This window comes from Myiozetetes cayanensis, unplaced genomic scaffold, assembly GCF_022539395.1.
Source record: "Myiozetetes cayanensis isolate MyiCay16 unplaced genomic scaffold, myiCay2020 scf4, whole genome shotgun sequence".
Taxonomy (NCBI): Eukaryota; Metazoa; Chordata; class Aves; order Passeriformes; family Tyrannidae; genus Myiozetetes; species Myiozetetes cayanensis.
The window spans coordinates 4,456,083-4,481,580 of NW_026087631.1; the positions used below are offsets into that span (position 1 = coordinate 4,456,083).

Here is a 25,498-nt window from a genome sequence, read left to right on the forward strand (position 1 = left end):
TCTAGAAATGTCCAAAAGCATCAAAAGCAGTTAATGGTTTATGACTTTCCCCTTATTAAACAAAGTCAACCACATATGTGCAAACTGCACTCAGTGGCAGTTACTGGATGTAAATCAGCCAGTAAATCAGTAAATAGTTGTTAACTCATTTCACATCTTGTCCTTGATTATGAATTTCACATGTAGTGGAAAAGAAACTGACTCCAGTAAGCAGCTGCTCTTGCTTAGTAGTCTGTGAATTAGGAAAGAGAAGGAATTTCTTCTTCAAACATCTATAATCACAGCAGCTTCCTGTGGCTTATTAGCACAGCTCAAACTGTTCCAAGGTTAAATCCACATGAAAAAAAAACCCAAATCAACCCCAAAACAAAAGCAGTGAACAATTCCCCCCTTGTTAAGGTATTCCTAGTGAACCCTGTAACACGCTGCTTCAAATAAAGCACTTGGTATCTGGAAAGTCTTGGCTAGAAAAAGCAGTAACATCATCTCGCTGACAATTTAAGGAGGGATCCTATTATTTATCAATAAAGAAAGCTGCTTTGAAACAAACAAACAAACAACAACAACAACAACAAAACTACTTGACTGAACCCATGTCAAATGCAAAATATTCAAATTACTTCCCTCTGTGAATAATTATTTCCCAAGTTAATTCAGAAAAAAATACATGCCACGTGAATTTAGAGATTAAAGCTTTACCATTGTGTCTTAGAAGAACCCCATAAGGGACTACATTTTCTTTTCAAACACATAAATATTTAAATGAAATACAGGCTATTTCAGGAAAGTACAACTTTTCCCAGTCATAGCATTGGTTTCTTTCTACTACCATTACTGCTACCTGTAGACATCAGCATTTCATTCTACACACTATGTTAATTTTCTGGTTTATTAAAGGACATCCTCATCAAATCACCAAACTATTTTATTCTTTCAAAGTAGTCACACCTTTACAACTTTTCTGTTAAAAAGCAGTAGTTCAGCTGACAGGGATGTTACACAAAACACCTCACCAGCTAAAGTATCGAAGCAAGTCTGTCAGCTTTACCTACTGACTCATGGCCAGCTGCCTGTAATATAAATCCACTACTTATATTAAAAGGCTGTTGTCAGCATTGCCCCCCAAGAACAAAAACTCCATAGTAGGAAAAAAAAAAATCACATTAAGAAATATGCAGTCAAACATACAAACATCGATACTGTTACAGTGAATGTACAACACACAGGTATGACTAGAAAATGTCTGCATGAGTAACACTGCATTCTTAAAGGCTACAGAATGGTTATTATTTTTCCTTTTGCAGTGATCTAATGGAAATAGAGTTAATATTCTAAAAGTCTAAATCACACAAAATTTAAATTTCTTTTCCTCTGAACTTCCTTGGTTTCACAACTCATTCAGAGTTGGCTTGTCATGCTATTACTGTGTGCTTATTCTGAATCCCCTACCTCATACTTGCACCAAAATCTACTTGCTAATTTTAGATGCTGTTAAAAGGAAAGAGACTCTTCCACATACTACCAGTTTAATCTGTTGATCACCAGGATGTCACCTCTACACATTCTTGAGCTATTTCACAGCTCTTCTGTTTTGGCAACAGTAATATTCTGCCTAACATAATTTGGTTTTTTCTAGATTATAAGGTAATTATGACCATAAAAATTACAGAACAAAGTTCCTGTAATATATTATCTGATAAAGAGGGATAGGAGATCACTCAGATATCCCTTGTACTACAGATCAAGACCAGAGTCTATCTGAATTTTCAGTCTGTATGAAATAAAAATTTAATGAAAACCAGATATATACGTTCTGTTTCCAACACTGGAAAACATAAGCTAAAAGAACCAATAAGTGCATAAATTCATGTAGCAGAGTTCAGGAAACAAAAATTCCATTTTTGAGCATTTTTTTTAATGAATAAGTATGTTATAATCTCAGGAATCTAGGGATAGCATACTCCTTGCTGTTCTATCTATGCATCAGTGAATAAAAATGGTCAAATTTGATCAAGATGAAAACCAGAAAAACTGCACAGGTTCCCAGCATCTACTGCATTGCCTGTTGTCTAGGTAAAATAATGAAGCACACTATTACTATTGAATACACATTAAATATAAATTTAAGAATATTGAAAATATTAATGAACTTAATGAATTATGGATCTATTAAATTATTAAATTATTACAAATACAACTGATATGTCTTAAACACATACTATAAATAAAAGTGATATTTATGTATGAAATTTTCTTCTGAAGTTTCTACACCAAGATCCATAAACAACAGTGTAAACCATTAATGAAATATAGAAAACACTGAAATGGAGAGAAAACATGCAGAGAAACTCATGATGATTTGAATCACAAAAAATCTTCAGCCTTCAGAAGGTGTCATGCAGTGACACGCTCCTGATAGCATGACCTTAATTTGAATTACTGATGACACACAGAATAAGCAAGCCACTACATTAGAAACATAATTTAATGCCCAAATTCATCTGGCTTTTGATTCAAGAGTAAGTATTTTCAAGTGAAAAGCACTTTAAAAACATATTTAAAAGAACTGGTAAATCAGTGAGCTGGTGAGCATAAAGGACAGTAGTCAACTGCACTTGATTACTAATCTAACAAATTACTTTTTAGCAGACCAGATGCTCTTCTTAAGAAGCAAGAGAAAAAAGCTTTCCAACGAGCTGACACTTAGAAGTCTAATTAGCACAAGCTGTTCTGAAGAAATGCACAGATGACTTCCAGGAAAAACAAGTCTTGTCAGTTGTCAGTGAATCAGCAGCTCTTAAACATGGCAGTAATCAAAACAAGACAGTTAACAAACAGATCTCAAATGCAAAAAGAAAAGTCTGGGATTATTTCTTTTTCTCTTCTCAAGTGAGAGATATAGACAGTGAGAATAAATATGTGTGTGTGTGTATATTGAAATGCATACAAATCAATGCAAGACATGAGAAAAAAAAATAACGGGATAAAACCAAATCACTCTTCGTTGGGTTTTACCTGGACGTAACTCAAATTTTTTCATGTCTTCTGTTAGTTTTTATTTTCTGTACATCTTAGAAAATCCAATGCTTCCAGAAAAATATGTTATCAATAAGTATATCAATATATAAGTATATCAATAAGTATAACATATACTTAGTATATAAGTGTACAAGTATACTTATATACTTCTATATAAGTATAGTTATTGATACATAGCAATGTGATTTTATAGTTCAGAATAGACTATTAAGCTTACTCTTCTGCCTTGAAACAAACTGCTGCACTTTAATCCTTACAGCAGGCAAAGAGTCTAAAAATGGAAAGGCACAGGTATGCCATAGATGCAAACCCAAATTCTTAATGTATGCTTCTACACAGTTTTAGGTCCTCAGTTCTTGCATCTTATGAAGAGTCCTCAGACATCTAAGATGTCATTACAGGGATGGCAGAACTGCTGGGAAATACTTATTTTCTTCTAAAATGCAGCACACGTGGAAAACACTTCTTCCAAGATGAATACACAGATGAGACAATAAGTGAATTTTCCCCACTGTCCATTCCTGGCCTTTGCTGCAAATTAGTGCAGGGATCCTGTGAGCTAAAGCTGCATCCACACTGTCATCTTTGACAGCCACCAAAGTATTTATTCTCCAAATTTGGGTATTCCATCTTAACATGCATCAGTTTGGGTCCATAATGTGCGACTGCAAATAGCTCCAGAGTGTAACTGTGTACAACAGTACTTATTTCTCTTTCTGTGAAGATGGCACAGGGGGTATTCTAACTCAGATTCTAACTCTATTCATCTATTCAAAGCCGTGGTTTTCTTCCTAGATCTCTGTCAATCACAATGACAAACTGAGAAGGTATAGCAAATTTACAGCTCCTCAGGCAAAGCCAACTACTATTTGATATATACTATAGCCCTCTGCATAGCTTACCTACTCTTATTCTACAACAGCCTTTCTGACAAAAGTGGTTATAGTCAAAAGGACAGGTGTACCATGGTTAATTGAAGACCAGCATTATGATTTTTCCATGGTTCTTTATTCTTTTTAAGTCGATCCTAACAGTCACTTTACTCGGGTGATCAGGAGGGCCAGTGGTGTTCTGGGGTGCGTCAGGAAGAGGGTGACCAGCAGGCTGAAAGAAGTGATCCTCCCGCTCTACTCTGCCCTGGTGAGGCCACATCTGGAGTGCAGTTCTGGGCTCCTCCATGCAAGAAAGACCAGCACCTACTGGAGAGAGTCCAGCAAAGGGCCACAGAGATGATCTGGGGTCTGGAGTGTTTCTCTTGTAAGAAGAGACTGTGGGAGCTGGACCTATTCAGTCTAAAGAAGACTTAGAGAGGATCTCATTAATTCATACCAGTATCTTTCAAAGGCAGAAGCCAAGAGAACAGTGCCAGACTCTTTGCAGTGGTGCCCAGCAACAGGATGAGGAGCAATGGCCGTAAACTAAAGCTCAAGAAGTTCCACCTCAATATGAGGAAGAACTTCTTTACATTGAGAGTGGCAGAGCACCCAGGAACAGGTTGCCCAGGGAGGTGATGGTGCCTCCCTCCCTCTCTGGGGACATTCAAACCCACCTGGATGAGTTCCTGTGTAACCTGCTCTAGGTGATCCCTGGCAGGAGGGTTCACTCATGACCTCCAGAGGTCCCTTCCAATCCTGAAAATTCTGTGCTTCCATGATCTTTCAGAGAACTGTCCACTATCATTCTCTGATCTCTTTCCTGAGTGGTAACAGAGCCCATGGTTTCACACATATAAGCTAAAGAATAATTTTTTTTCTTAATATGCATTACTTGGTATTTGTCAATACTTCATCTTCTCTTTAACTTCCTTTTCAGTATCATGGTGTCTGTCAACAATTCTTCTCAGCTTTATACTGATACTTCTTTATCCAGAAGGCTTCAAACAGTATGAAAGCATACACAGGCCACCACTATTCCAAATATTTCAGGAAGCAAGGCAGCTCTGAATTCAAGGATACCTTTTTCTAATATAAAACCCAACAAATAATTCCCATGTCTTGTTTTTTAACTTCTAAGCCATGCATAAAAAAAAAATTATTAAAAATTTAATGGAAAATAAAGCAATAGTGCACTGTAACATCATTGCTTAGTAAAGCTGGTATACTTTTAAAATCTTTTAATTGCCTTTTTTGTTGTTTTTTTAAAGGCAACATCACCCAGTGGAAAATTTGTCCGTAAAAATATGCATGAACAGGAAAAGACTCAGATGGAAAAGAAAACTGCATACTGTAAAACTAAAAGAAAAAAGCCATAAATTGAGAAAGAAAAGTTACAACTTCCTTTTCTCCTCATTTAACCTTGTTTTGTATGTGTGGTCCAGAAAGAGAAAAAAACACTAAAACTTGATTAGCTTGCACATAATCAGTGTTGAAGAGGTCCTAAGTCATTCTGTTCAAAAGAAAATACGAAAAATAACAGTGTATCGAGTAATATGCAATAAAAATTTTCTTTGCTTCATATTTTCTCATACTGTTAATATGAAATAAGAAACAAATGTAACCTTTCTAAGAAATAACTCAATCTTCTAAGAAATTGAACTAGTTTGATCCATTACTTTAACTTCCTCATGGCATGATTTTCATGAACAATTTTTCTAGATGTTTGTTTTACCTGGCATAGAAAATTATTAGGAATCTTGATCTGCGTTTATAAATTAAACTTTTGGACAGAAGTAGAAAAGCCTATTTTTAGGACTTACAGAATAAAGACTTTTGGTCCTTAAATTACATGGCTGAATTATAAGAGTGCCTTATGAAAGCTTCATAGAACTCTGCCGTACACAATCAAACAAGATGTGGCTTTGAAAAGGAGACACCTAACTGCTTTGGCAGCAAAACCGAATGGGGCTTTCCAAGTAAAAGGAGAAGCTCGTTACTGGAAAAGCCAAAGCCAGGTTTCAAGCTGATCACCAGCCGTTTCAGAGCAGCTCTCACCAAATACATGCATAAATAAATTAATCCTTAGGTTATGCTTTTCACTGGCGCGTTGGAGAGACATGACAGATACGCAGCTTACTCTGAATGAGCACCACATGCCTCAGATCATGAGCTGGGGCCTGGATCCTACTCTGTTCCTGTGCCTTTGTTACTCTACAGACAAGATGGTGAGACAATGACAATTAACACTGTGGTACACCACAGGAAGTAATTTTAACAACTCAAACTTGCTTCCTGTGTTTTCCAACTTGTTCTACAGTTGCGCTTCTTTTGAAGGTGGGCAATGTGACGATGCTGGTTTGCAGTCTTTCGGGCTGTACTTGTACCTTTCTCTGTCAACCCCTTCAGGAGTTAACATTTTTATTGGGGGCAAAAATAAACAGTGAAAGTTATTTGTGTGAACTAGCCACTTCTAGTCCACATGTTACCTAAAAATCTGGCACATTTGATCCTGTCATTAGCTGTAGCAAAACAGGAATGAGAATTTACTCCTTACACAGAAGTTTTTATCATTGTCCATTAAATAATAATAATGGCCAGTCTTCGCGAGCGAAGATCCGGGGAAGGTCTTTACACCTTCCAGCCTGCGCATTGGATTTTTTAGGTGAGACACAGTGTGCGCGGAACTGAGCCCACCCTTTAATCCTAAGGTTCATCTGCCGGGGCCAAGCGAGCTTGGACGGTGGCAGCGAGGTCCTTAGGACGTAGGTGGGTTGCCTTTAAGGGCTAACGAGCCCCACCTGCCCGGGAGTGGCCCTGACCGGGAATCGAACCCGGGTCTCGGCGGTGACAGCGCTGCGCCTTTACCGCTAGACCACCAGGGGCTCCATAATTTTTTTTTAAAATAATTGAATACTAAAGCATTCATTTTTTTTCAGTGTTCCAGTAATCCTACTTTCATATTAAAATGTTTGTGTTTTTCATCCTTTGGTTTTTACATGGAAATTTCATTCTTGTTATGGCTATACTCAGGCTTTGCTTTCTGTTAAAGGCTTGCCAAGAAGTAATGAAATAACCAGTTTTGATGTTGATTGACATTTGGTATTTATTTTATATTTGGTCCTGATACCTTCTGGGCACAGAAAACATCAGGATGTATGTTGCATACTCATCAGTGATGTCCTCCACCTTTCTTCTACTATTTCTTGAGAAAAGTCATTATGGCAAGAAAAAATAAGATGCAATAGTCTCCTGAGGGGGATAAGCTTTGGATGAGTAAGTTTAACTATAGAGAGACGGTATATACCTTTGTGTGTTATATTTGATCTAAACACAAATCTGTGTTGTCCATTACTGTCTTTTATATACAGCATATATATAGAACATTAAAAAGACCATTAGGAAGAAATATTGTTTAAAAAATTATGCAGGAGGAAAAAAAAGGAGAGCTTGACTTATGCTTTGATAGAACGAGCCCTAACCCAGAAGCTAAGGAAAAACTGCTATTAATGGATCATCATAATGACTAGGAAATACATAAAGCAAAGCATACATTTCCCTTTTACTTCTTTACCTTTCTGACCAGATACACCACTATTCCAGACTGGCACCCACACTTGCACAGTGTTACAAGGCACACATGGTATGAAGTCTATTCATTTGACTAATTGCTTCTACGTTTCTGTGTAAATAAATGTGCACTTTTCTTTTTCCACTCTTTTGATCTTTATTTAGTCAACCTTTCATTTTTCTTTTCCACACCTGCTTTTCTTAAATAAAGCTGTTTATTAAAAAAAAAAAAAAATTACATTTTGGTTTCTGGTCAATAAACCCCTGAAACAGATGAGTCAGGCAAGGGTCATGGGCTTATGAGGCTGAGGGAATAACATAGGGACTGACCACAGCTGTTGCAAAGAAAACTGAACTTAACACAGGAGAAATTGGAGGGTTAGGTTTAGATAAATGCCTCTATTAGTTCAGTGGATTAACTGATTGTGTAAATGTTTATTCTTGAGTTAATCAAAAGAGCGTGAATGACTTCTTGAATCAGCCAGCCCAGCAAGGGGTAAGTGCGTATGTTGCTCAGCCCAACTGAGAGTATAAAACTGAACACCTGACAAAATGAATTTTGAAAAGAGCAATGGGCTTGAGCTGACTTTAACTCACATATTCCTTCCTGGCACCAGCAGTGTCCAGCATCACGACAGTGAGGATATGGAGACCAGTAGTGAGAATCAGATTTGTACTGTGATCCCACTGTACATTGCAATGGGAACAGTTGTTTGATTTCAGTATACTGCCATATCACTCTGCTAAACCAAGATCCCACACAACATCAAATGTCTTCAGATGAGCAAATTTCATTTCAAATACTAAACCCTCCCCATGTGAAATGAGCCTTGACAGAGAATTCTGACCCTCTTGCACTTCATTGCTTCCCATAGAGGATATTCTTTCAAAGAACAGAAGAAAAAGTAATACTGATCCATACAGTATCCATACAGAATTAGCCTTTTCTAAAATACATTTTTTCTCCACTGTTTTCCATTTGAGTCAAGTTCTGTTCAGTTGTTGGCAACTAACCTCATGTCAGAGCATAAAGTAGCTCTTGAAAGTGTCAGGAAGCAAGCAGGACCACTGTGAACATCTGGAATATGTAAGTGGCTATCTGTGTTTAATAATGCTACACAAAAGCTTGAGGGCAGAGGCATTCTTGAAAGTGGAAATTCTCTGTGAAATTCTTTAAAGAGATGAATTATTCTTCAGATCATTTAAAAATAAATGTCCAATTGTAAAAACAGATAACAGGAGAAAAGTACTAGAAAGGCCTACATTTCTCCTTCTAGAACAATTTTTTAGAAATAAAAAGACCTGATTTATGGCAACAAATCTTCAATGCTTAAACAGACTGATTACTATTGGATGACCCATATCTGGTATTTGTCCATTCAAAAATCTGTAAGTATTAGATGGCATAGATTTACTGGAGCAAGTATTTTAAAAGAGTGAACTTTCACAGAAAGAGAGAACAAGTTCATTTTCTAACCCAGTATAACAACTTTGTGCAAAATGTTTCAAAGACATACAAATTGAAGCTTCTGTCAGGGTATGACTTCAAAAGAGAAAGCAGGAAAAACAGATTAAAATCTGAATTCAAAGGGAGGTAGCTTTGCTGAAAAGGCAAGAGAAAGTTTAGTTTACTGAGAATCTAATTGTGTAAGAAATCACAATATGAATACTTGCTAGCATTAACACAGACTGACCTCATTTAGGGAAGATAACTCCTTCCAAAAATTTAGCACAGCTTTCCTATCAGATACGTTCTTGCTGCTGCCAATTGTTTAAACCACCTTTTTTGTCTTTAATGTAATCGTTATTTTAAATATACACTTACCAAAAAAAAAAAAAAAAAAACCAACATAAAGAAAGACTTGGTCAAATTAAAAATATTTTAAATGTCTGGAATACATTAAAACACTCAAATATTTTCTTTTAAAGTATTTTTTTAGAAAGCTTCATCATTTAACACCAAGGGCCCTGGCCCAAGAGAATAGGAAGCACAGTGCACAGAAACAGTATGTTTATGAAAACACTGATGTACAGGTAGGTTTAGACTTCCAGGGGAGCTACACAGGTATCACGAGTTACCCTAAAAGTTATCCTAGTTTTCAAGATCAATTTTGAGGTAGCCTTTATTTTCTAAATGGAAATACGACATAATTTCTGTAATCTTAAAAAAAAATTGTGGTGACTTCAACTCTTGAGTGTATACATCATTGTAAGAAGATTTAATATTTTCTGTTATTCATTAAAAAAAAAATCAGAACATACTTACTGCATCCCTATTTTAATGCAAATGCTATACTTTTAAAACTGTCTCTTGTCTCTGATTCTGGGACAATTTGACTCTCTCCATGAAAAATGTGATGACTTAGATCTTATCCTGGAGCATAAGACAGTCCAATTAGTTACCAGAGCTCACTCCACTACTGAGAAGTGTAAGTTCACTTTAAGATATTTAAAAATATTATAAGCCTACAACTCTGTACACTTGGATCAAAATATATCAGCATCACAAAGCAAAACATATAGTAGAGGTAATTAGGAATTATGTCACTATATCCAAATACTGAAAATATTCACCCAGGTGTTTATCTCTCTTCTTGCCATCTTGCCCTTTCTGACATCTGGGTTTTAGTTCTCACATTCATAAAATGTGCAGCTGCTAAAGTTGCCCCTATGCTCTCTACATCTACACACATTGCAGTGCCTTTGAATTCACCTCCTGTCTCATTCCATCATATAATTTTTTTCCTGAATATGCTCCTAAGCCCTGTGTAACATCAATTCCCCTTACGAGTTTGCTGCATTTGCAATATCTCAGGGATGTTTTCCCTGGTCTTACAAAGATTCCAGTCTTGATACCCTGTTAAGCTGATTCTCCTGTAATTTAGTTTTTGGTGCCTTTTTCCCAGAAGAGGGTTGGTACCATCCCCTACGCAACAAACAGATGTGAAATCACTCATGAGACCACAGTATTTGCATTCTAACACACGCTCTTTAGACCTACTTTTATTTCTGCAACAAAACAGTAGGAACACAAGACTGTCTTGCTTTCTTTTGCCATTTATTTTATTATACCCATTATTATACCCATGCTATGGAAATGATACTGTGTGATAGGAAGACAAAACTGTTCTTTGACATACAGGGCTTCAGCACAGCAAAACGTTTCCTCATTTTCTGCAACCTAGGTGATTTCTATAAAAAACTCATCATACTTTTATGACATAATCAAGTTAAAATGTTGCTGAGATCCCACTTACAGAAAATATTTAGGAAGTTTTTTTCTTCTTTTAAAGCATGGTGTAATTTGCTCTCTGTTTTATGTGAGACAAGGGGCAGCTAAGGAAATTGAAAGAGGTAATCTGGGTTTGTTTGTTTTTAGAATAATGTATTACTCTGTTGCCAACTGTGACCTTTAAAATTTTTGTGTGAAGAAATTATCCTTTGTTTCACTAAGAGAAAGATGCACTATGAGAAAATTACAGATCTTGGAACTGCTTATAGAACACACTACTAGCACATCTTCTAGGAAATGTGAATTAAATAGCTAACTGTTTCTTTATACAGAAAACACTGAGTAGATGTGGATGTATAGCTTAGCTAGTGTCTTTTGATAAATGAGAACAAAGGAAAAGCCATCTTGAGAACAGTCTTCCATCACACCTCTTTTCAGCCAAAATTATTTAATTTAAAATTACAATGGTTATCTGCAGACACTCAACCTGTATTTCACCTGGATTGGTATAACTAAGAACATCTTGTTTCATGCTTGTATTAGCACATGTGATGAAAGTGATGATGCTGCCCAAGAGTCAGTGTAAACTGACCAGTGGCACAGCCTGACAAGTTCCTTAAAGTTCATATCTCAGTGTTCTCGCAAACTGTTCCCAGTTCATAAAATCTTTGAGTTTGTTGGGATTAACCTGAAGATGTTTGAACTCCGTGAAAGCCAGCTAAAAAGGCTGAGTATCAGGTCTTTCTTCTTGCAGGGCACCTATTATCCAAAATAACCTTTGCAAAGTCTACAAAATGGAAGGTAACCAAGAAACAGACGAGGCTCCTGCATCACTCATGTACAGCACGAGTCCCCTCATGAGCAAGCTGAGTAAAGGATGACTTACTTGATGTTTTTATTCAGGGTAGGGAACACAAAAACTTCAGTACAGACTCAAAACAGAAATACAAAACAACATGTTGCCATTTAAATGTCACAAAAGGGAGCTACGAAATGGATTCAAACAGAAGATCTTCCCAAAGGCATTTAAATGAAGAGTGAGACTTGGCCTTGTCCCTCTGTTCCTTTCTGCTGGCATTTGTGGAGCACTTTTCTTTGTATTTTGACAAGTTTGATGCAGTTGTAGAGATAGTCTGCAATTCTCTCCACAAATATGGAGCTCTTTTTGTTTCCTCCTCACTTAAAGGACCCATGTACCACTGACTACTGATCCCATCCTTCAAGATCAAGAGAAAAAAATTGTATTTTTTACAATCTAATTCCATCACACTGATATTTTTTTCCATTATATAGCTACAGGACACAGAAACTGATGCATTAGTCACAAGGAGCTACCTGTCTCGCTCTTGTTCTGAAAACACTTCCACTAAAAAACAGTGGGATTTTCCAGTGCAAAACACTATACAAGATTGACTTTTCATCCATAACTTTGTAATTGTTTCTTTGGAAAGGAAAAAAACACGATACACAAGCATGTTTACCAAGAACTAAACACAGGGCTATTATGAGAAAAATGCCTGGCTAGCTAGAAACAGTATTTTACAGCCACCTATTTTGAATGTCTTTAATTTGTAATGTCTAACACCACACTTTATTTTTAATTTTTAAAGTGAAGAGCAATTCTTCACACAAAGTAATCCAGAGTGCATAATGGTATTATAGCACACAGAGTAAACGATTACTAATGCATGATTATTTACAGCTGCCAACCCACACGATTTTATTATGAATGTACACAAGATTCATCTAAATGTTTTTCACATAAAAACAACCTATAAAAGATGAGTAGTGAAGTTGTAAAATCCAGGAGACAATGAAAGATATTTTTAAGTGCTCACAGCTGCTTGGACCTGGTTCAGTTTTTCAACAATTTGGATGAATAAAGTGACACAGAACATAATTCACTGTTTAATGCAGTGAGAGGGCCATTAAATCACTCCTTCGTTTATCTCTTGCGATCCAACTAGCCAAAATGGTAAATTTTCTGCTAGTGAAAGAATTTTAGCCTAATCTTAGTTAAGCCATGCCCACTTTTGTCCTCTGCTTTGTGTCTCAGCATCCCTCCATATCCTTAGCAGTATTGCTCCAAGGCTTCACTGATCTTTCACTTTTGAGTCCAGTATGGCTAACTGAAGGATTCGTACATGAAGTCAGAAAGTACATACTATTCACAAGACAAACACAAATTATTGTGATAACTAACCTGCTAGTTCCTTCTGTTTTCTTTGACACACAGTAAATACGCATTCTATAATATTAGAGATTCTTTTGGCTTTACTTTGGAATGCCTTTCTCCTGATGGCCGGCCACGGAAGTTTTGGCCACGAAAGAAATTAAAGTTCCAGGTCAAAGGGTAAATATTCTAAATGCTATTCAATGTAATGTTAAAATTTTTACATATAGTAAGTCTCTCTATATATGTTAAATCCCGTTAATATAGGATTTTAAATACCTTGGGTAAGTCAAAACTAAACACAGAAAACAATGCAAAATTAAAAAAAAATATACCTAGAGATGAACCAACAGAATCTGTAGAAAATCTGTAGACAGTTTTATTGCATTTCCACAGAGGGGATATGAAATTATAAGGATCTATGGATGGTACTGTGGCATACTGCAAGACCACTTACTCAAGTAAAGAACTAAATTCAGACACTGAGCTTGCAGCTGAATCCCCTCAGATTTAAATGTATGTTAAGAAGAATCATCACATGCCACCCAAGTGAAAAAGAGCACAGTTAAACACGTCCAAACTGGAATGCACAACAAGAATTAGACAGGTAATAGTTATTATTACAATGTAAGAAAAAATAACTGTTAAGCTCAGAGATATTTCAAGATAACCACAATATCTGAAAGAGTGGATTTCTTTAGTAAATGAAGAATGATTGCACCTTTCAAACTATCTTTACTGTATTTATTTTTCATTTATAACTATTATACAAGTAAATAATATTAAAGGCAACCATAAATACCAACACTATCAATAACACAAAACATTACCCTGCACATCAAATGAGCAACGTGTTTCGTTCTCAAAAATTATTATTCCTTGACATCCAGAGGCTAATGGAAGTTCAGTACAGAATGCCATACATCTTTCTGAGCTCTATCTAAAATTTACTTACAGATTTCATCATAAACTTTAAAATCTGGATGCAGACATGAAAATTAACCTTCTTGCCTTCCTAAAATCACTTAAAGGCCCTACTGCTTCCTAAGACTGACTGTTAACACATACTTAGTAAGAAAACAGTAAGTGACCTCTGTACTATAATCTGAAAAACAAAACAGAAAATATCTTTTTTCCATTACTTTCAGCTCTCTAAATGCATTGGCTAACTACTTCAAAGTAAAATAACATAAAATAAACGGAGCTGCCTGAAGGGGTAAGTTCTTGATCAATTGTTTAAGGAGGAAAAGACTTGGTTTTTAAGTATGGTAAGTGTTAGTAATTAAAAGCTCAGTGATTATGAAATTGCCATCAGGAGTCCATTCAGAGAGATTTATTCTGTGTTAGCCTACTACTGTTGAGATTAATTAAGCTTTAAACACTTAAAATAAAACACTGGAAAATAAAACAATCTGTTGTGTTGTAACCTAGTTATTTTGTGTCTGAGTTACAACACAGCTTGAAAACAAAGGTTTGCATGTCTTGGTGTGAAAACTTATGTCTCTGGTCTCACTGGAGCCTTGCCATTTAGTCCAACTCAGTAAAAAAAGGGGCAAGCTAAGATGGGACTGGATTTTTAAAATTTTGCTGGAAATATGAAGTTTAATAATTTGTAGAACTGAATTTAATAAAAGAAAAATAAAGTTGAGGCTTGTAACACCAATGTCTGGATTTGATGACTGAGCACATGTATTGTAGTCCTACGTTCTGCTTTCCTGAGAAACTTCACCAAGCATGCATAATTCATTTGACATTTTATACAAGAGGTAGACTAAATTCTATTTATTTTGCTTTGGGTTTTTTTACATTTATTGGAATTCATATCTAATTAGGTTCTGTTTAGCTGTACTTACGTGTAACTCACCAACAAAAGCAAATTTTATTCTGCAGGCTGTAGCAGTCAAAACTTTCCTGATGATTTAAAAGAAACAAATCTAGTGTATTAGAGGTTTCTGTATACTAGATACACTGTACTATCACGTGGATATTGCTTCCTAGGGAATTTTTGCATTTCTTTGAGAGAAAATCAGTGTTCAGAAGCCACAAGTGAACAGTGTAGCTACTGAGGTATTTGTAGCTACTGACTACATATCTGGGCTACAGTACTTTTTAAAAATACCCCAAAGTTCATGAAGTGAAATTGAGTGAGATTTCTATGGCTCTCTTTTCTACAAAAGTGCTTAAAAGATGGTCCTGCTCTCACTATATGAGATGTTCCTCTGTTTGCAGGTCAGTGAATTTATTATCATGATTTTGCTGTAAAAGAACATGCTGTATGAATAGAAAATTGTACATATTGTAAAGTTATGTGCATGGCTTAGATTAGGCTACACTTTGGAAATCTCCACCGGAAACCTAGAGGAGATTAAATGGTCGGCCCAGTTGTCTGAATGTCAGCAATCTTACTGAAAAAAACAATCTTTACATAGGATATGTTTAGAGTATATTTTTTTTTTTCTTTTTCAGTGGGGCAAATAAATTCACATAGCAAAATAATCAAATCTTACAACATTCTTGCTGGTTTTGCCAATTTTGTGTAGCAACAAGCTTGGAGATATGTCAGAGATCATTTTTGACCTAGGAAATTTAACAGACTATAGCTATGCCTTCACTGGGAGAAACCTGTTGTAGTTTTTTTCTCATCATCCAGTCTGTCCATTCTGTTCTCTGAATTAACCATGGCACCAGGACCAGTGACATTCACAACAAAACAATGAAAATTAATCACACAAGTGATGAATATCAGAAAAAGCTGCTGGTCACAGAGGTCATCCAGAGGGCTAGGTGCACACCTCTCCAGGTATGGGTAACCTCAAATAGTATTTTACTTGAAACATAACACTTTTCACCGATATCCATCTGGACTGTGTGCAGTGCTGAAATGTTAAAAAAACCAGATGTATGCAAACACCTTACAAAACTTATCTTTCTAACCTCTCTTGACCTCATCCTCCCACATTTCCTTCTGCAAGGTTGGAAGGATGACTATGTGGTAGCAGTTCTCTGCTATGCAGGTTCTATGTTCTATCCCATGTAGAAGTAGTTCTTGCCTGAAGCCTACTTTTTCTTGTGGAGAAAAACCTGTTCCCAAACTGTAGGACATACCGTAAATGACAAGCTTCAGGATTTATGGATTCCTGTTTGCCTTCACTCAGCAGAAAACCTCTCTTGCCCCCTGCAAGTGACAACACCTGAACAGCTTACAGTGTTGATTTGGAACTGCATTTGGAAGTGCATTTCTTCCTTAATCGTGCCTCAACAAAAGAGAAACAAACAAAAAGGAAGACCAGCAGAAAGTCTAACGCTGCTGACATGTCTTGCGTCACAAGGGTCTCCTATTCTGCAGCCCATGGGTACTTGATCTGGCTGTAAATTATGAGCAGCATCGAGTGCCTGCAGGAGTCCAGGCACAGCAGCACACAGCTCAGCATGAGGGAGTTCACTCTGGTTCTCAGCAAGCTCTTACCATCTAGTTAGGCTAAGGGCAGCTGTGCAAGACTACAACAGAGGGATTTTCTGGATTAGAGGAGGGACACCAGATGGATGAATCAGATGAAGAAGCACAGGGAAACAGAGTTCTTAAGTTTACTTCTGCTGTGCTGCTGCCTGTGTTCTTTGCAAGTTCTTGGGCTGCTTTCACACTGGTAACTGGCCCTAAGCATTCATCTTCAGTATTTCTAGAATTAACTCTCTCTGGACATGGATAGTCTGCCCAATTCCCTATTTCTGGTATATCTCTTAATCTGTAGGGATGGTCTAAAGCTTTGTCCCTGGGGGCAAAGTTTGGAGGAAAAGTCCAAGCCCTTGGCGTTAAAGATCAACAGCTTTCATATTAGAAAAGAAAAGTAAATAAATCTATCTTTGGCATTTTTCTAAGTTGGATGAAAGATGTGTTCTTTCACTTCATTTTGGTTTGTGGTCTTTATTGTGTAGCTGTTTGTCTGATTCCTTACCAGTCATCATTTAGATCCTCTGTAACAGTACAAAGACCTGATGGTGCCTTAATTTTCTGCTATTGTTTCTGTATATGTAACACTAGCTTTACCAAATTTAGATTCTTTTAATATACTGTATCTGTACCACCCTCCCCCCTCAAAACAATCTGACAAGAGTTTTTAAGGGAATTCTGTTTAGAGATTGCAATCCCAGCATTTTATAGGAAAATGCTCTCTAGCAAACAGTGCAGATGAAAATATGTGTTCTTACAGCTGCTGTTTTAAAATGATACGTAAAAAAACAGGACCAAGTGAAACAGTATGCAGTTTTAAAAATAATAGTATTTTCTAAGGGAATCCGGCTCTTTTTGGATATCATAATTTGCCCAAAAGTTGGATTTTTTTACCCAGTGTGCAACAAGCCAGTAATTACACACTTGAGAGAGGCATGGGTTATTTATTCTAGAGCTGTGCGAGCTTGGGCACTCGGTGGTGCTGCACAAATCAAGCACAGCCACTGGACTTTTCCTGCCATCATTTCCACACAGCAATTCAGGGTCGGCGACTTCCCAAGCGCAGCCCCTCTGGTACAACTGGCTGGTAAATTTCCATGCGGGTTGGGTAAGCCCGGCTGAACTTCTCCACATGCCAGGGGAAGGGTCTGCACCTGGCCAGGGTTCCTTTTCACCTGTAGGCGTGAATTTCCATATTATGATGAACACAGTCCAGCTACAGGACACACGGGTCGTGAGTGTTTTACCACGTTAGCAATGCATGCAGGGACACTCATCAACACCTGATTTACTGCATCATCAACACCTGATTTACTGCATCATCAACACCTGATTTACTGCATCCTTAAAGCTCATCAGTTCCCGGGTGTCCCGGACTAGGGAATGGCAGCCGCTCCTTGTTCCACTGATTTGGTCTCCTCTCTTGCTGATCAGGCTTCAAAGTATACAGATATCTCACATCAGAGCACACCCCGATTTATGACAATCTTGACATAGTCCACGTTTGCAACAAAGATACAAAATACTGCCTGAAAACAGCATTTAATTACTATCTCTCGGAGAGACCACAATTAGAACATTGCACCTGCACTCCTCTGATCAGTGAAGTGCTGAAAACCTTGTGTTTCATAAAGCATTAGAAAGGCTCCATTTACCATTCCTGGAGTACTAGGAGTACAAGCATGTTTGTACAGAACGATACAGCTGTGTCAGGTAGTAGAAGTATTTGAAAGAAAAGAAGCCCCTCCCTGCAGCATTAAGAAATGAGTAATGAAAAAATCAGCCTAGGTCCCCATTTAAGGCAAAAGCTACCTTCAAAATGACTCAGAATTCTAACATATTAGGTCGAATGGAACTCAATTCATACATGCTGAGAAAGTTCTTGACCTTCCTTTGACAGAGGCATGTTTTTTTACTGAGTCCAGTAAAAGGCTTATGGTAACTGAATCTGGAACTACTACTTTTTGTTTTCCATTTTGTTGCAATCAGTGTTACTAGGATATTTTACTGGCTACCATAAATCTTTCAAAACATTACCCATGGCCACAATTTTTTACAAAGCACATGTGTTGTACACCAGCAGATTTTAACCAGGGATGAGAGAAATATTACTTGAAGAATCATATAGTGTAAGACACAGTATAATACAAGGATTCAGTTGCTTAGTGTCTGATATTCTGGTATCTGGAATGGTCTATCTTCAATAAAGACTTTGATAAAAAACAACTACCAGCACAAACTGCATTATACTCACTGTAGGACAGCATTACTAAAGCAACAGTAGAATTTTTTGTCTGCCAATTATTTTTAATTTCTGCATGTTCTTTGAGGATGAATTTGCTTGTAGCTTTACAGCTTACAGGGATATGACAGCACACCAACACTTCAGATTTTTTAAAAGCCATGGCATAGGCACTAGAAATGCAGTCAAAGTAAGAGGATAAATGAAGAGGAAGAACATGCTGGGTTCCCTTTTTGAGTCTCTCACTTGCTAATACACTGGTCTTGTGCTGGTCATTCAGCCTGTCACTGTTTCCAACTGCAGCAATTATGCTCATTGCTACACCTTTTGAAAACCACTTTGAGGTGAACAACTCTAGGAATCCCTGAACATTTCCAGAACCTCTCAAGCATTCCTGCTAGAACCTATCCATCAATCTAAGATACAGCTTTGATGCAAATTGGGAGCTGCCTGGAAACCACAAACAAAATTTTACAGCTAAGTGAACAATCACAATTTTCACTAAAGACAACTGCATTTTTGTGCCAAGACTTGCTGAGCCATTTTGCTGGCACAAGGAAGGACTGGAAAAGGAGGTAGAGGGATGCTAAACCAAGGCATCCTCAGCAGCCTCAAAGCACGGCTGTCGCAGAAAGGTCACTGCCTCCCTTAGAAAAATCTCTACCTCAGTTTCTGCAGATTAACAAGGCTCCCACACAAGGCAAGTGTTGTGATGCCAACAATCTGCCTATGCCTGTAACATTGCACACCGAGAACTCTATTACAGTGTTTCCACAGAAGACATTTGAGCTAGCAGGAAACAGCAAATCTAACACAAAAGAAACACCTCTCAGAAACTCAAAATCCTAATTGCTGAAATTGCTGAAAATGCAGACAAGAGGAACAGAAATTCAGATGTGCATACACTTGCTTCAAAAAATAGTCTTCCTGTGTTTACTTTTTAGCCTAATTCTTGACAAAATATCTGTTTATTTCCATCTGCTGGTTTGCGCAATACCCCACCAAAAAGTTGCCCTATGAATCACTGCTCATCTCAGTTACTTAAATACAATAATACCAGAAGATTCACACACAAGAACAATAGAGCATGTGCAATCCCACAGTTTACATTTTTTTCTGTTACTAAGGACCTAATTTTTTGAAAATCGACAATTGAATTATTTCTTAGATTTTTCAGAAATTCATTGGGGCATCTACACTCATAATTTTACCTGTCATCAGCACAAGAAAAAGAACACTCCAAATCACCACAGATTCAAAAGACTAAGCTAACAAAGTCTGTTTGGAGCAGAGACATGCCAAGATCCTACAAGTCAGTTGTCTTCTGGAGGAAAAGAATCTCAGACAATTACAAATCTAACTTTTCATTAGCTAAACAAAATTTAAGTCGTATATAAACATCTTCATATTCTTCCACCCTTAGAAAAGTCACCTGTTCTAGTCATACTGTGTCCCTAATGATTGTACTGTAAAGCAATGTCTGAAACCTCTGTTTAAGATACAGAAGAACTGTTGAGAATCAGTGGTGAAGAGACAGGATCTCAGTTCCACACAGAACAGGAGACAGAGAGAATACACATGATCAGAACAGGAGGGAAAATAGAATAAAATAAATAAATAAATAAATAAATAAATAGAAAAGAGTGCTGCAGCCAATCAACCAGAGGAAGCTCAAGAACACTTGGGTCTGGTCGATTTTGAGCCTAAAACAATTGCTTTGTGGTTCTCCACCCAGAAAGAATTTGACAGGGGCTGCGACAACCGACAATGCTGAAATCAGATGAGCATAGCTGAAATCAGTTGACCTGGGCTGACTGATACCACATGAGAGTGTATCTTAATGTTTTACACAAAAGTGGGATTAAAAAAAAAAAAAATGGGATGGGGAAGTATGGCATTAATTTGAGTTACGCTGGATTTACGTTAGGAAATAAAAAAGCAGCCTCACACCTCCCCTGCCTACAGCAGAGATTTCCAAAGATTTCTAGCAATAGTACAATACTTAATATTGCAATGCATAAAATAAATACATTCTACTTTCTAAACTTCAACACACTTTGGGGAATCAAATAAAATTCCTGAATTAATTCTTATTAATTCTATTTTGCAATTAAATTAATTAAAATTCCTGAATTAATTCTTATTAATTCTATTTTGCAAAACTATAAAATATGAAGTATTATTACAATTTAGAATTGTCCTGCCAGTATCTGCCTTCATAAAATGTCCCTCTCCCTCCTTTAAGTACTGGAAGGCCACCATGAAGTCTTGCCAAAGCCTTCACTTCTCTGTGATTTTGACAGTCCAAATCATGTTTTCTATTGTTACGGGGGGGAAAAAAATCCCTAAGAAATCCATTTGCCCTTAAATGTTTTTGTGAAGGAATATTTAGAAGATTATTACCACACATTTTGTTCAATATCATCAATGAAATATATTTCAGTATTTTTCCAGGGAGGTTTCACATATGGTTTTGATTTGGAGTAAACATTTTTTTCTGGTTAACAGAGTTCTGAGGTTAATTATACCTTTAAACCATTAAATCTTAATATAAAGCACTGTTATTTTAAGAGACAATGAAAAAGTATTGAAGAGTGCATAAGCTCTGTACTTCGTTTAGAACAAGACTGGAAGCACAAAAAATGTATTATTTGCCACCTAAATCACGAAAACTTTGTCTATATAACAGAATACTGGTACTTACTGTTTATGGCTTAAGTGGATACTCATGTCCAATCTGAAAACTCTTGGTCTTGGCATTTAATGACTAAACAATAAATCCAGTATTCGTCTGCTTAGCGTCCAGTACTGGGAAGAACTATTATCCAACATGACAACCCTTTCCAGTAACAAGGTCTGTCCTGTACATGCCCCCTTCTCATGACTTCCATTTCTGGATTGTGTAAATTGCTTAAGATCATCTTGACTGCCTCGCATACAGGTACAGATATATTAATATTTCACAGAGCATTGCTTTATTCCACTCTTTAGAGTAGACAAAAGTCTGTATCGTGGTGCATTCTTCTGGGTTTTATCGGGGAGAAGGTGAGGCAAGCTCTGGACATATGGGAATTGTACAGTGCATTAGCACTTCTCATTTACTGTCTTTGGTAAATTCTGTAATTTATAGAATGTTATACATCCCTGGAATGCACTGTCTCCTTCTGCCAATAAATTTGTTGCATGAATATCTATAGTAAGATAGAATTGCCCTTCATTTCCTTTCAACAAACTTTCTCTCGTTATCTAATCTACAATCACCCTTTTGGTTTTCCTAGGGAAATCAGGAAAAGATACCAAAATGAAATCACCTTCTATCTACGTGTACTTTCAACAATTTGGCATTATAAAGGCCTGCTATCCTAAAAAATATTGATATATCAATAATAATATATTCATGATATATGAATATATGTCATGAATGGTGGTGGACAAGATGATGGTGGACAAGAGCCTCAGAAGATTTTCTTCTTAACAGTGAGCATGGATTAACACTACTGTAAATGGGCATGGAAGAAATGACTCCCTGAACTTATGGAAAGGTGCTGTATTCATCTGGGAAACTAATGATTGAATTCACATCATAAAAGGTGAAACACCAGGAAGGGAATGACCTTAGATTTGCCGCACAATTGTACCTACATGGAAAGAACCACACATACAAACGACATTCCAGTTCCTGAAGAAACCTCTGAACAGCAATATGGAGAGTGGGAAAGTCCACAACAGCCATTCCACAAAGTGCCAGATCGGACTCTCAAGGTCTCTACTGCATTTTTTTTATCACTATATTAAGACTGCAAACTCTTTACTTCCTGTGCATTTGCAATCAGTGCACTGGCTCATTTTCAAGTTTCGTTCAAGCTTCTCCACCACAGAAACGTGAATGACCAATGCTTGAGTCAGTTCAATCTCATCCCATTTAAAATTCCATGGACAAATTCAGAGGTAAATAGTCCCTCTATTACATTGAAGCTTCAATCAAAGACTTCATCATTCAAATTCAATCACTGTTCATCATTCAAATCCTTGAATACATTCACTTTATCTGTGAAATCCAGACAGCAGCCTATCCTGATTTAGATATACTGGGAGTACTCCAGATTTAATCTTCAGTTTAGATCAACACAAAATGCTGAAGACTTCTTGTCACATTGCTTCCTCTTCCAGCCGGAAGGAAACATTTTCCCACTAACAGGTCAAAAATAAATGCCTCTGAGCACCAAACATTCATTCCAAAATTCACTTAAGACCAATATACCAATTAGTGAAAGAACATGATGAATTCTTAATAATTAACTGCTGTGAAACACATTCCATCCTTCGTTTAGAAGGTTTTCATTGATACCCATCTCACAAACACACTCACATACACTTGGGATACAGCAGCAAAATAAAAAAAGACTATCAAGTAGTGAGGTCATACAGCTGACATAAGAATTCTCCTCAGACTTTTGTAACTTAAATGAAGCAGGAAAAGAAAAATCGACTTTACCTACGAGGGAGCACAAACAGGACAATAATAAATAGTCCATTACTATCATCCTAATCACTGAAAAAAAGAAAATAGGTTCTGAATCCTTGTATTCACATATAGAAATGATAAGACTTCAGTCAGCCAATTGAAATTCTATGGTAAAAACATGCCATGACATCCTTCATTTAGGATCATGCCAGAATTCAAACTAAACAGAAATTTCACCCAGAATTCAAACTGAATGGAACAACTGCTACTTTTTGTTACTTTTTTCATCAGACCTTTACACTGAAAAACTGTCTTCCCAAAAGTGTGTGAACTATATCAATGACTGTTGATAGAAAAGCTCAGTTCAGCTAGCACGCAGTTTAACTGAAGATGTCAGAAGATGCCTTTCACAATAGCTCACATCCTGTATTCTTCTGAAGTCACACAGTTCATAAACTCTGTATCACTCTACTATGTTACACTGGGAACTTCTTTTATATATTGTAAACCCATTCTCATCAAAGATAAATTCACGGCACAAAAAAGAATCATAAACACAAGTTTTTATCTTCATACATAAGAACAGTAAACCAATTTTGTATTAGTCAGTTAGTGAGATTAAAAAGAAAATAGTTTTAGAAGTTTTTCCTATGAAAGAGATGACAATATTGTACTTAAGGGCAGTACTTTGCTAGAGGTATACACAAATCTAACAGTATTATTAGCATTTAAGATGTATTTTGCATTTTACCTAGTTACTGCTGCCCATCACCAATTCTGCTGTCACCTTTGAGCTTCACATTTGTATTTACATAACACATACTTTATTAAGTAGTTTATATACAGCCTCTTATGTTTATTTACTTACCAACAGTATCACAGGGTTCATCTTTATGTACACAGAAATCCTTCCTAGAATTGGGGGGGAAAGGAAAAAAGTTAAGCAAGTCAAGCTGTCAGAGGGTAACAACTGTGTGACCTATTTACAAACATTTTGTATGGCTCAGTGAATAAATACAGAACACCATTATCTCAACAAAGAGCAAGGGGAAGCAAAGGCTAGGATTACACTGAAACTCTGGTTTATTTTCAGAACAAATTAAAGAGGAGTCAGGTGACAAAACAGGTACCGTATATTCAAATTGCATTGTACCTAATTTCTGTGTTCTATTGTTTCAGTGGTTCTGTTTGGCTTTTTCTTTTTTCTTCTTCTTTTTCTGTAAGCATTTTGAAAAGTAACAAGTCTAAAGTTAGGTTTTTTTTTTCTTTTTAAATGAAAATATTTTCAGTGTTTAACACCAGGATTCAAAGGTAGTGCTGTAAACCAGCATTTAGATCAATGATAGAGCTTTTGTGCAAGCACATCAGTGCTTAAAATCACAATAGGAATATATTCTGGAGAAGCATTTCTGCTAGAGCATCCCACTACAATAGTGGAAGAGTTATAAATTAATTCACAGGAAGAAGACTGCCCTATCTCCAACACATATTTTACTCGAATCATAGCTCAATAAATAAGACTGCTCTGTTGCATAAAGTAGAATAAATAGTTCAATTCTGTGTTAAACGACACCTGTGCTTGGGATTCGTTTTAGTTTCACGCCTATTTCACTTGTTCTCAGGGACACACACCAAAGTTACCAAAAGAGCAAAGGGAAAGCTGCTTTTTCACTGGAGTAATTGGAATTCACGTTAATTTATTATTTTAAGTAAAAAAAAAAAAGGCTGATGAAATATGCATGAACTGGAGAGGCTGGGAGGGAACCAGTGGGGAAGTAACAACAAAAAAACTCCATGTTTAACAACCTCAAAAACGAATTAAGTTCTGTTTTCCAGCTGTGCCACAGAATAATGGTCTCTGTTTTTAGAAGGAGACCATATGGATAAGAGAAATTTAATTTTTATATTCTGTACATGAAGGTACCTAGATATACACATAGATGGATAATGATAAAGATATACACACAGAGAAACACCTGTTATCCAAAATTCTTTGGTTCTTGATATATAAAATACTGATACTTATCTTTTTTACAAATGTAACTACTCCAAAAGCTGTTTGTTTGTTTGTTTCCCAGAAACTATTCCTACAGAGTGATCTAGACCCAAAAGCAATCTCAAGAGGGTTGGCAAAGTTCCAGCACTTGTTAAAGGCTACACAGATAGATACATGAGGTTATAAAGCTTTTGATTCACCAGTCACCACTGCCAGATAACTACAGAGTGAAGAAGAAAAACAGCAGTGCTATAAACTGATAAAATTGTGAGTTAAACTGATAAAGTTTAAGCTCCGGGAATACGCTCAAAGTAGTCCCGGAAATTGAGCAAAAGGTGGTGAACAAAAAGCTATAATCAAACACATAAGAAAGTTGTTTTATTTTTTCAAACCTGAAAGAAATTGATGAAATTAATGCACCGGGTTGTAACACAATTCTTTGGTTTTTTTGCTATGTGGCA

The 25,498-nt window shown here is 36.6% G+C and overlaps 1 protein-coding gene across 1 annotated transcript in view; it reads right to left on the bottom strand.

Annotated features, from left to right (window-relative positions):
* The window catches only part of ADAMTS19 (ADAM metallopeptidase with thrombospondin type 1 motif 19), a 170,443-nt gene that overhangs the window by 62,495 nt on the left and 82,450 nt on the right, over positions 1 to 25,498 (bottom strand). Inside the window, exon 9 of the mRNA XM_050328889.1 lies at positions 23,910 to 23,953. Within this exon, the coding sequence (XP_050184846.1) occupies positions 23,910 to 23,953 (44 nt within the window). The remainder of the gene's footprint in view (positions 1 to 23,909; positions 23,954 to 25,498) is intronic.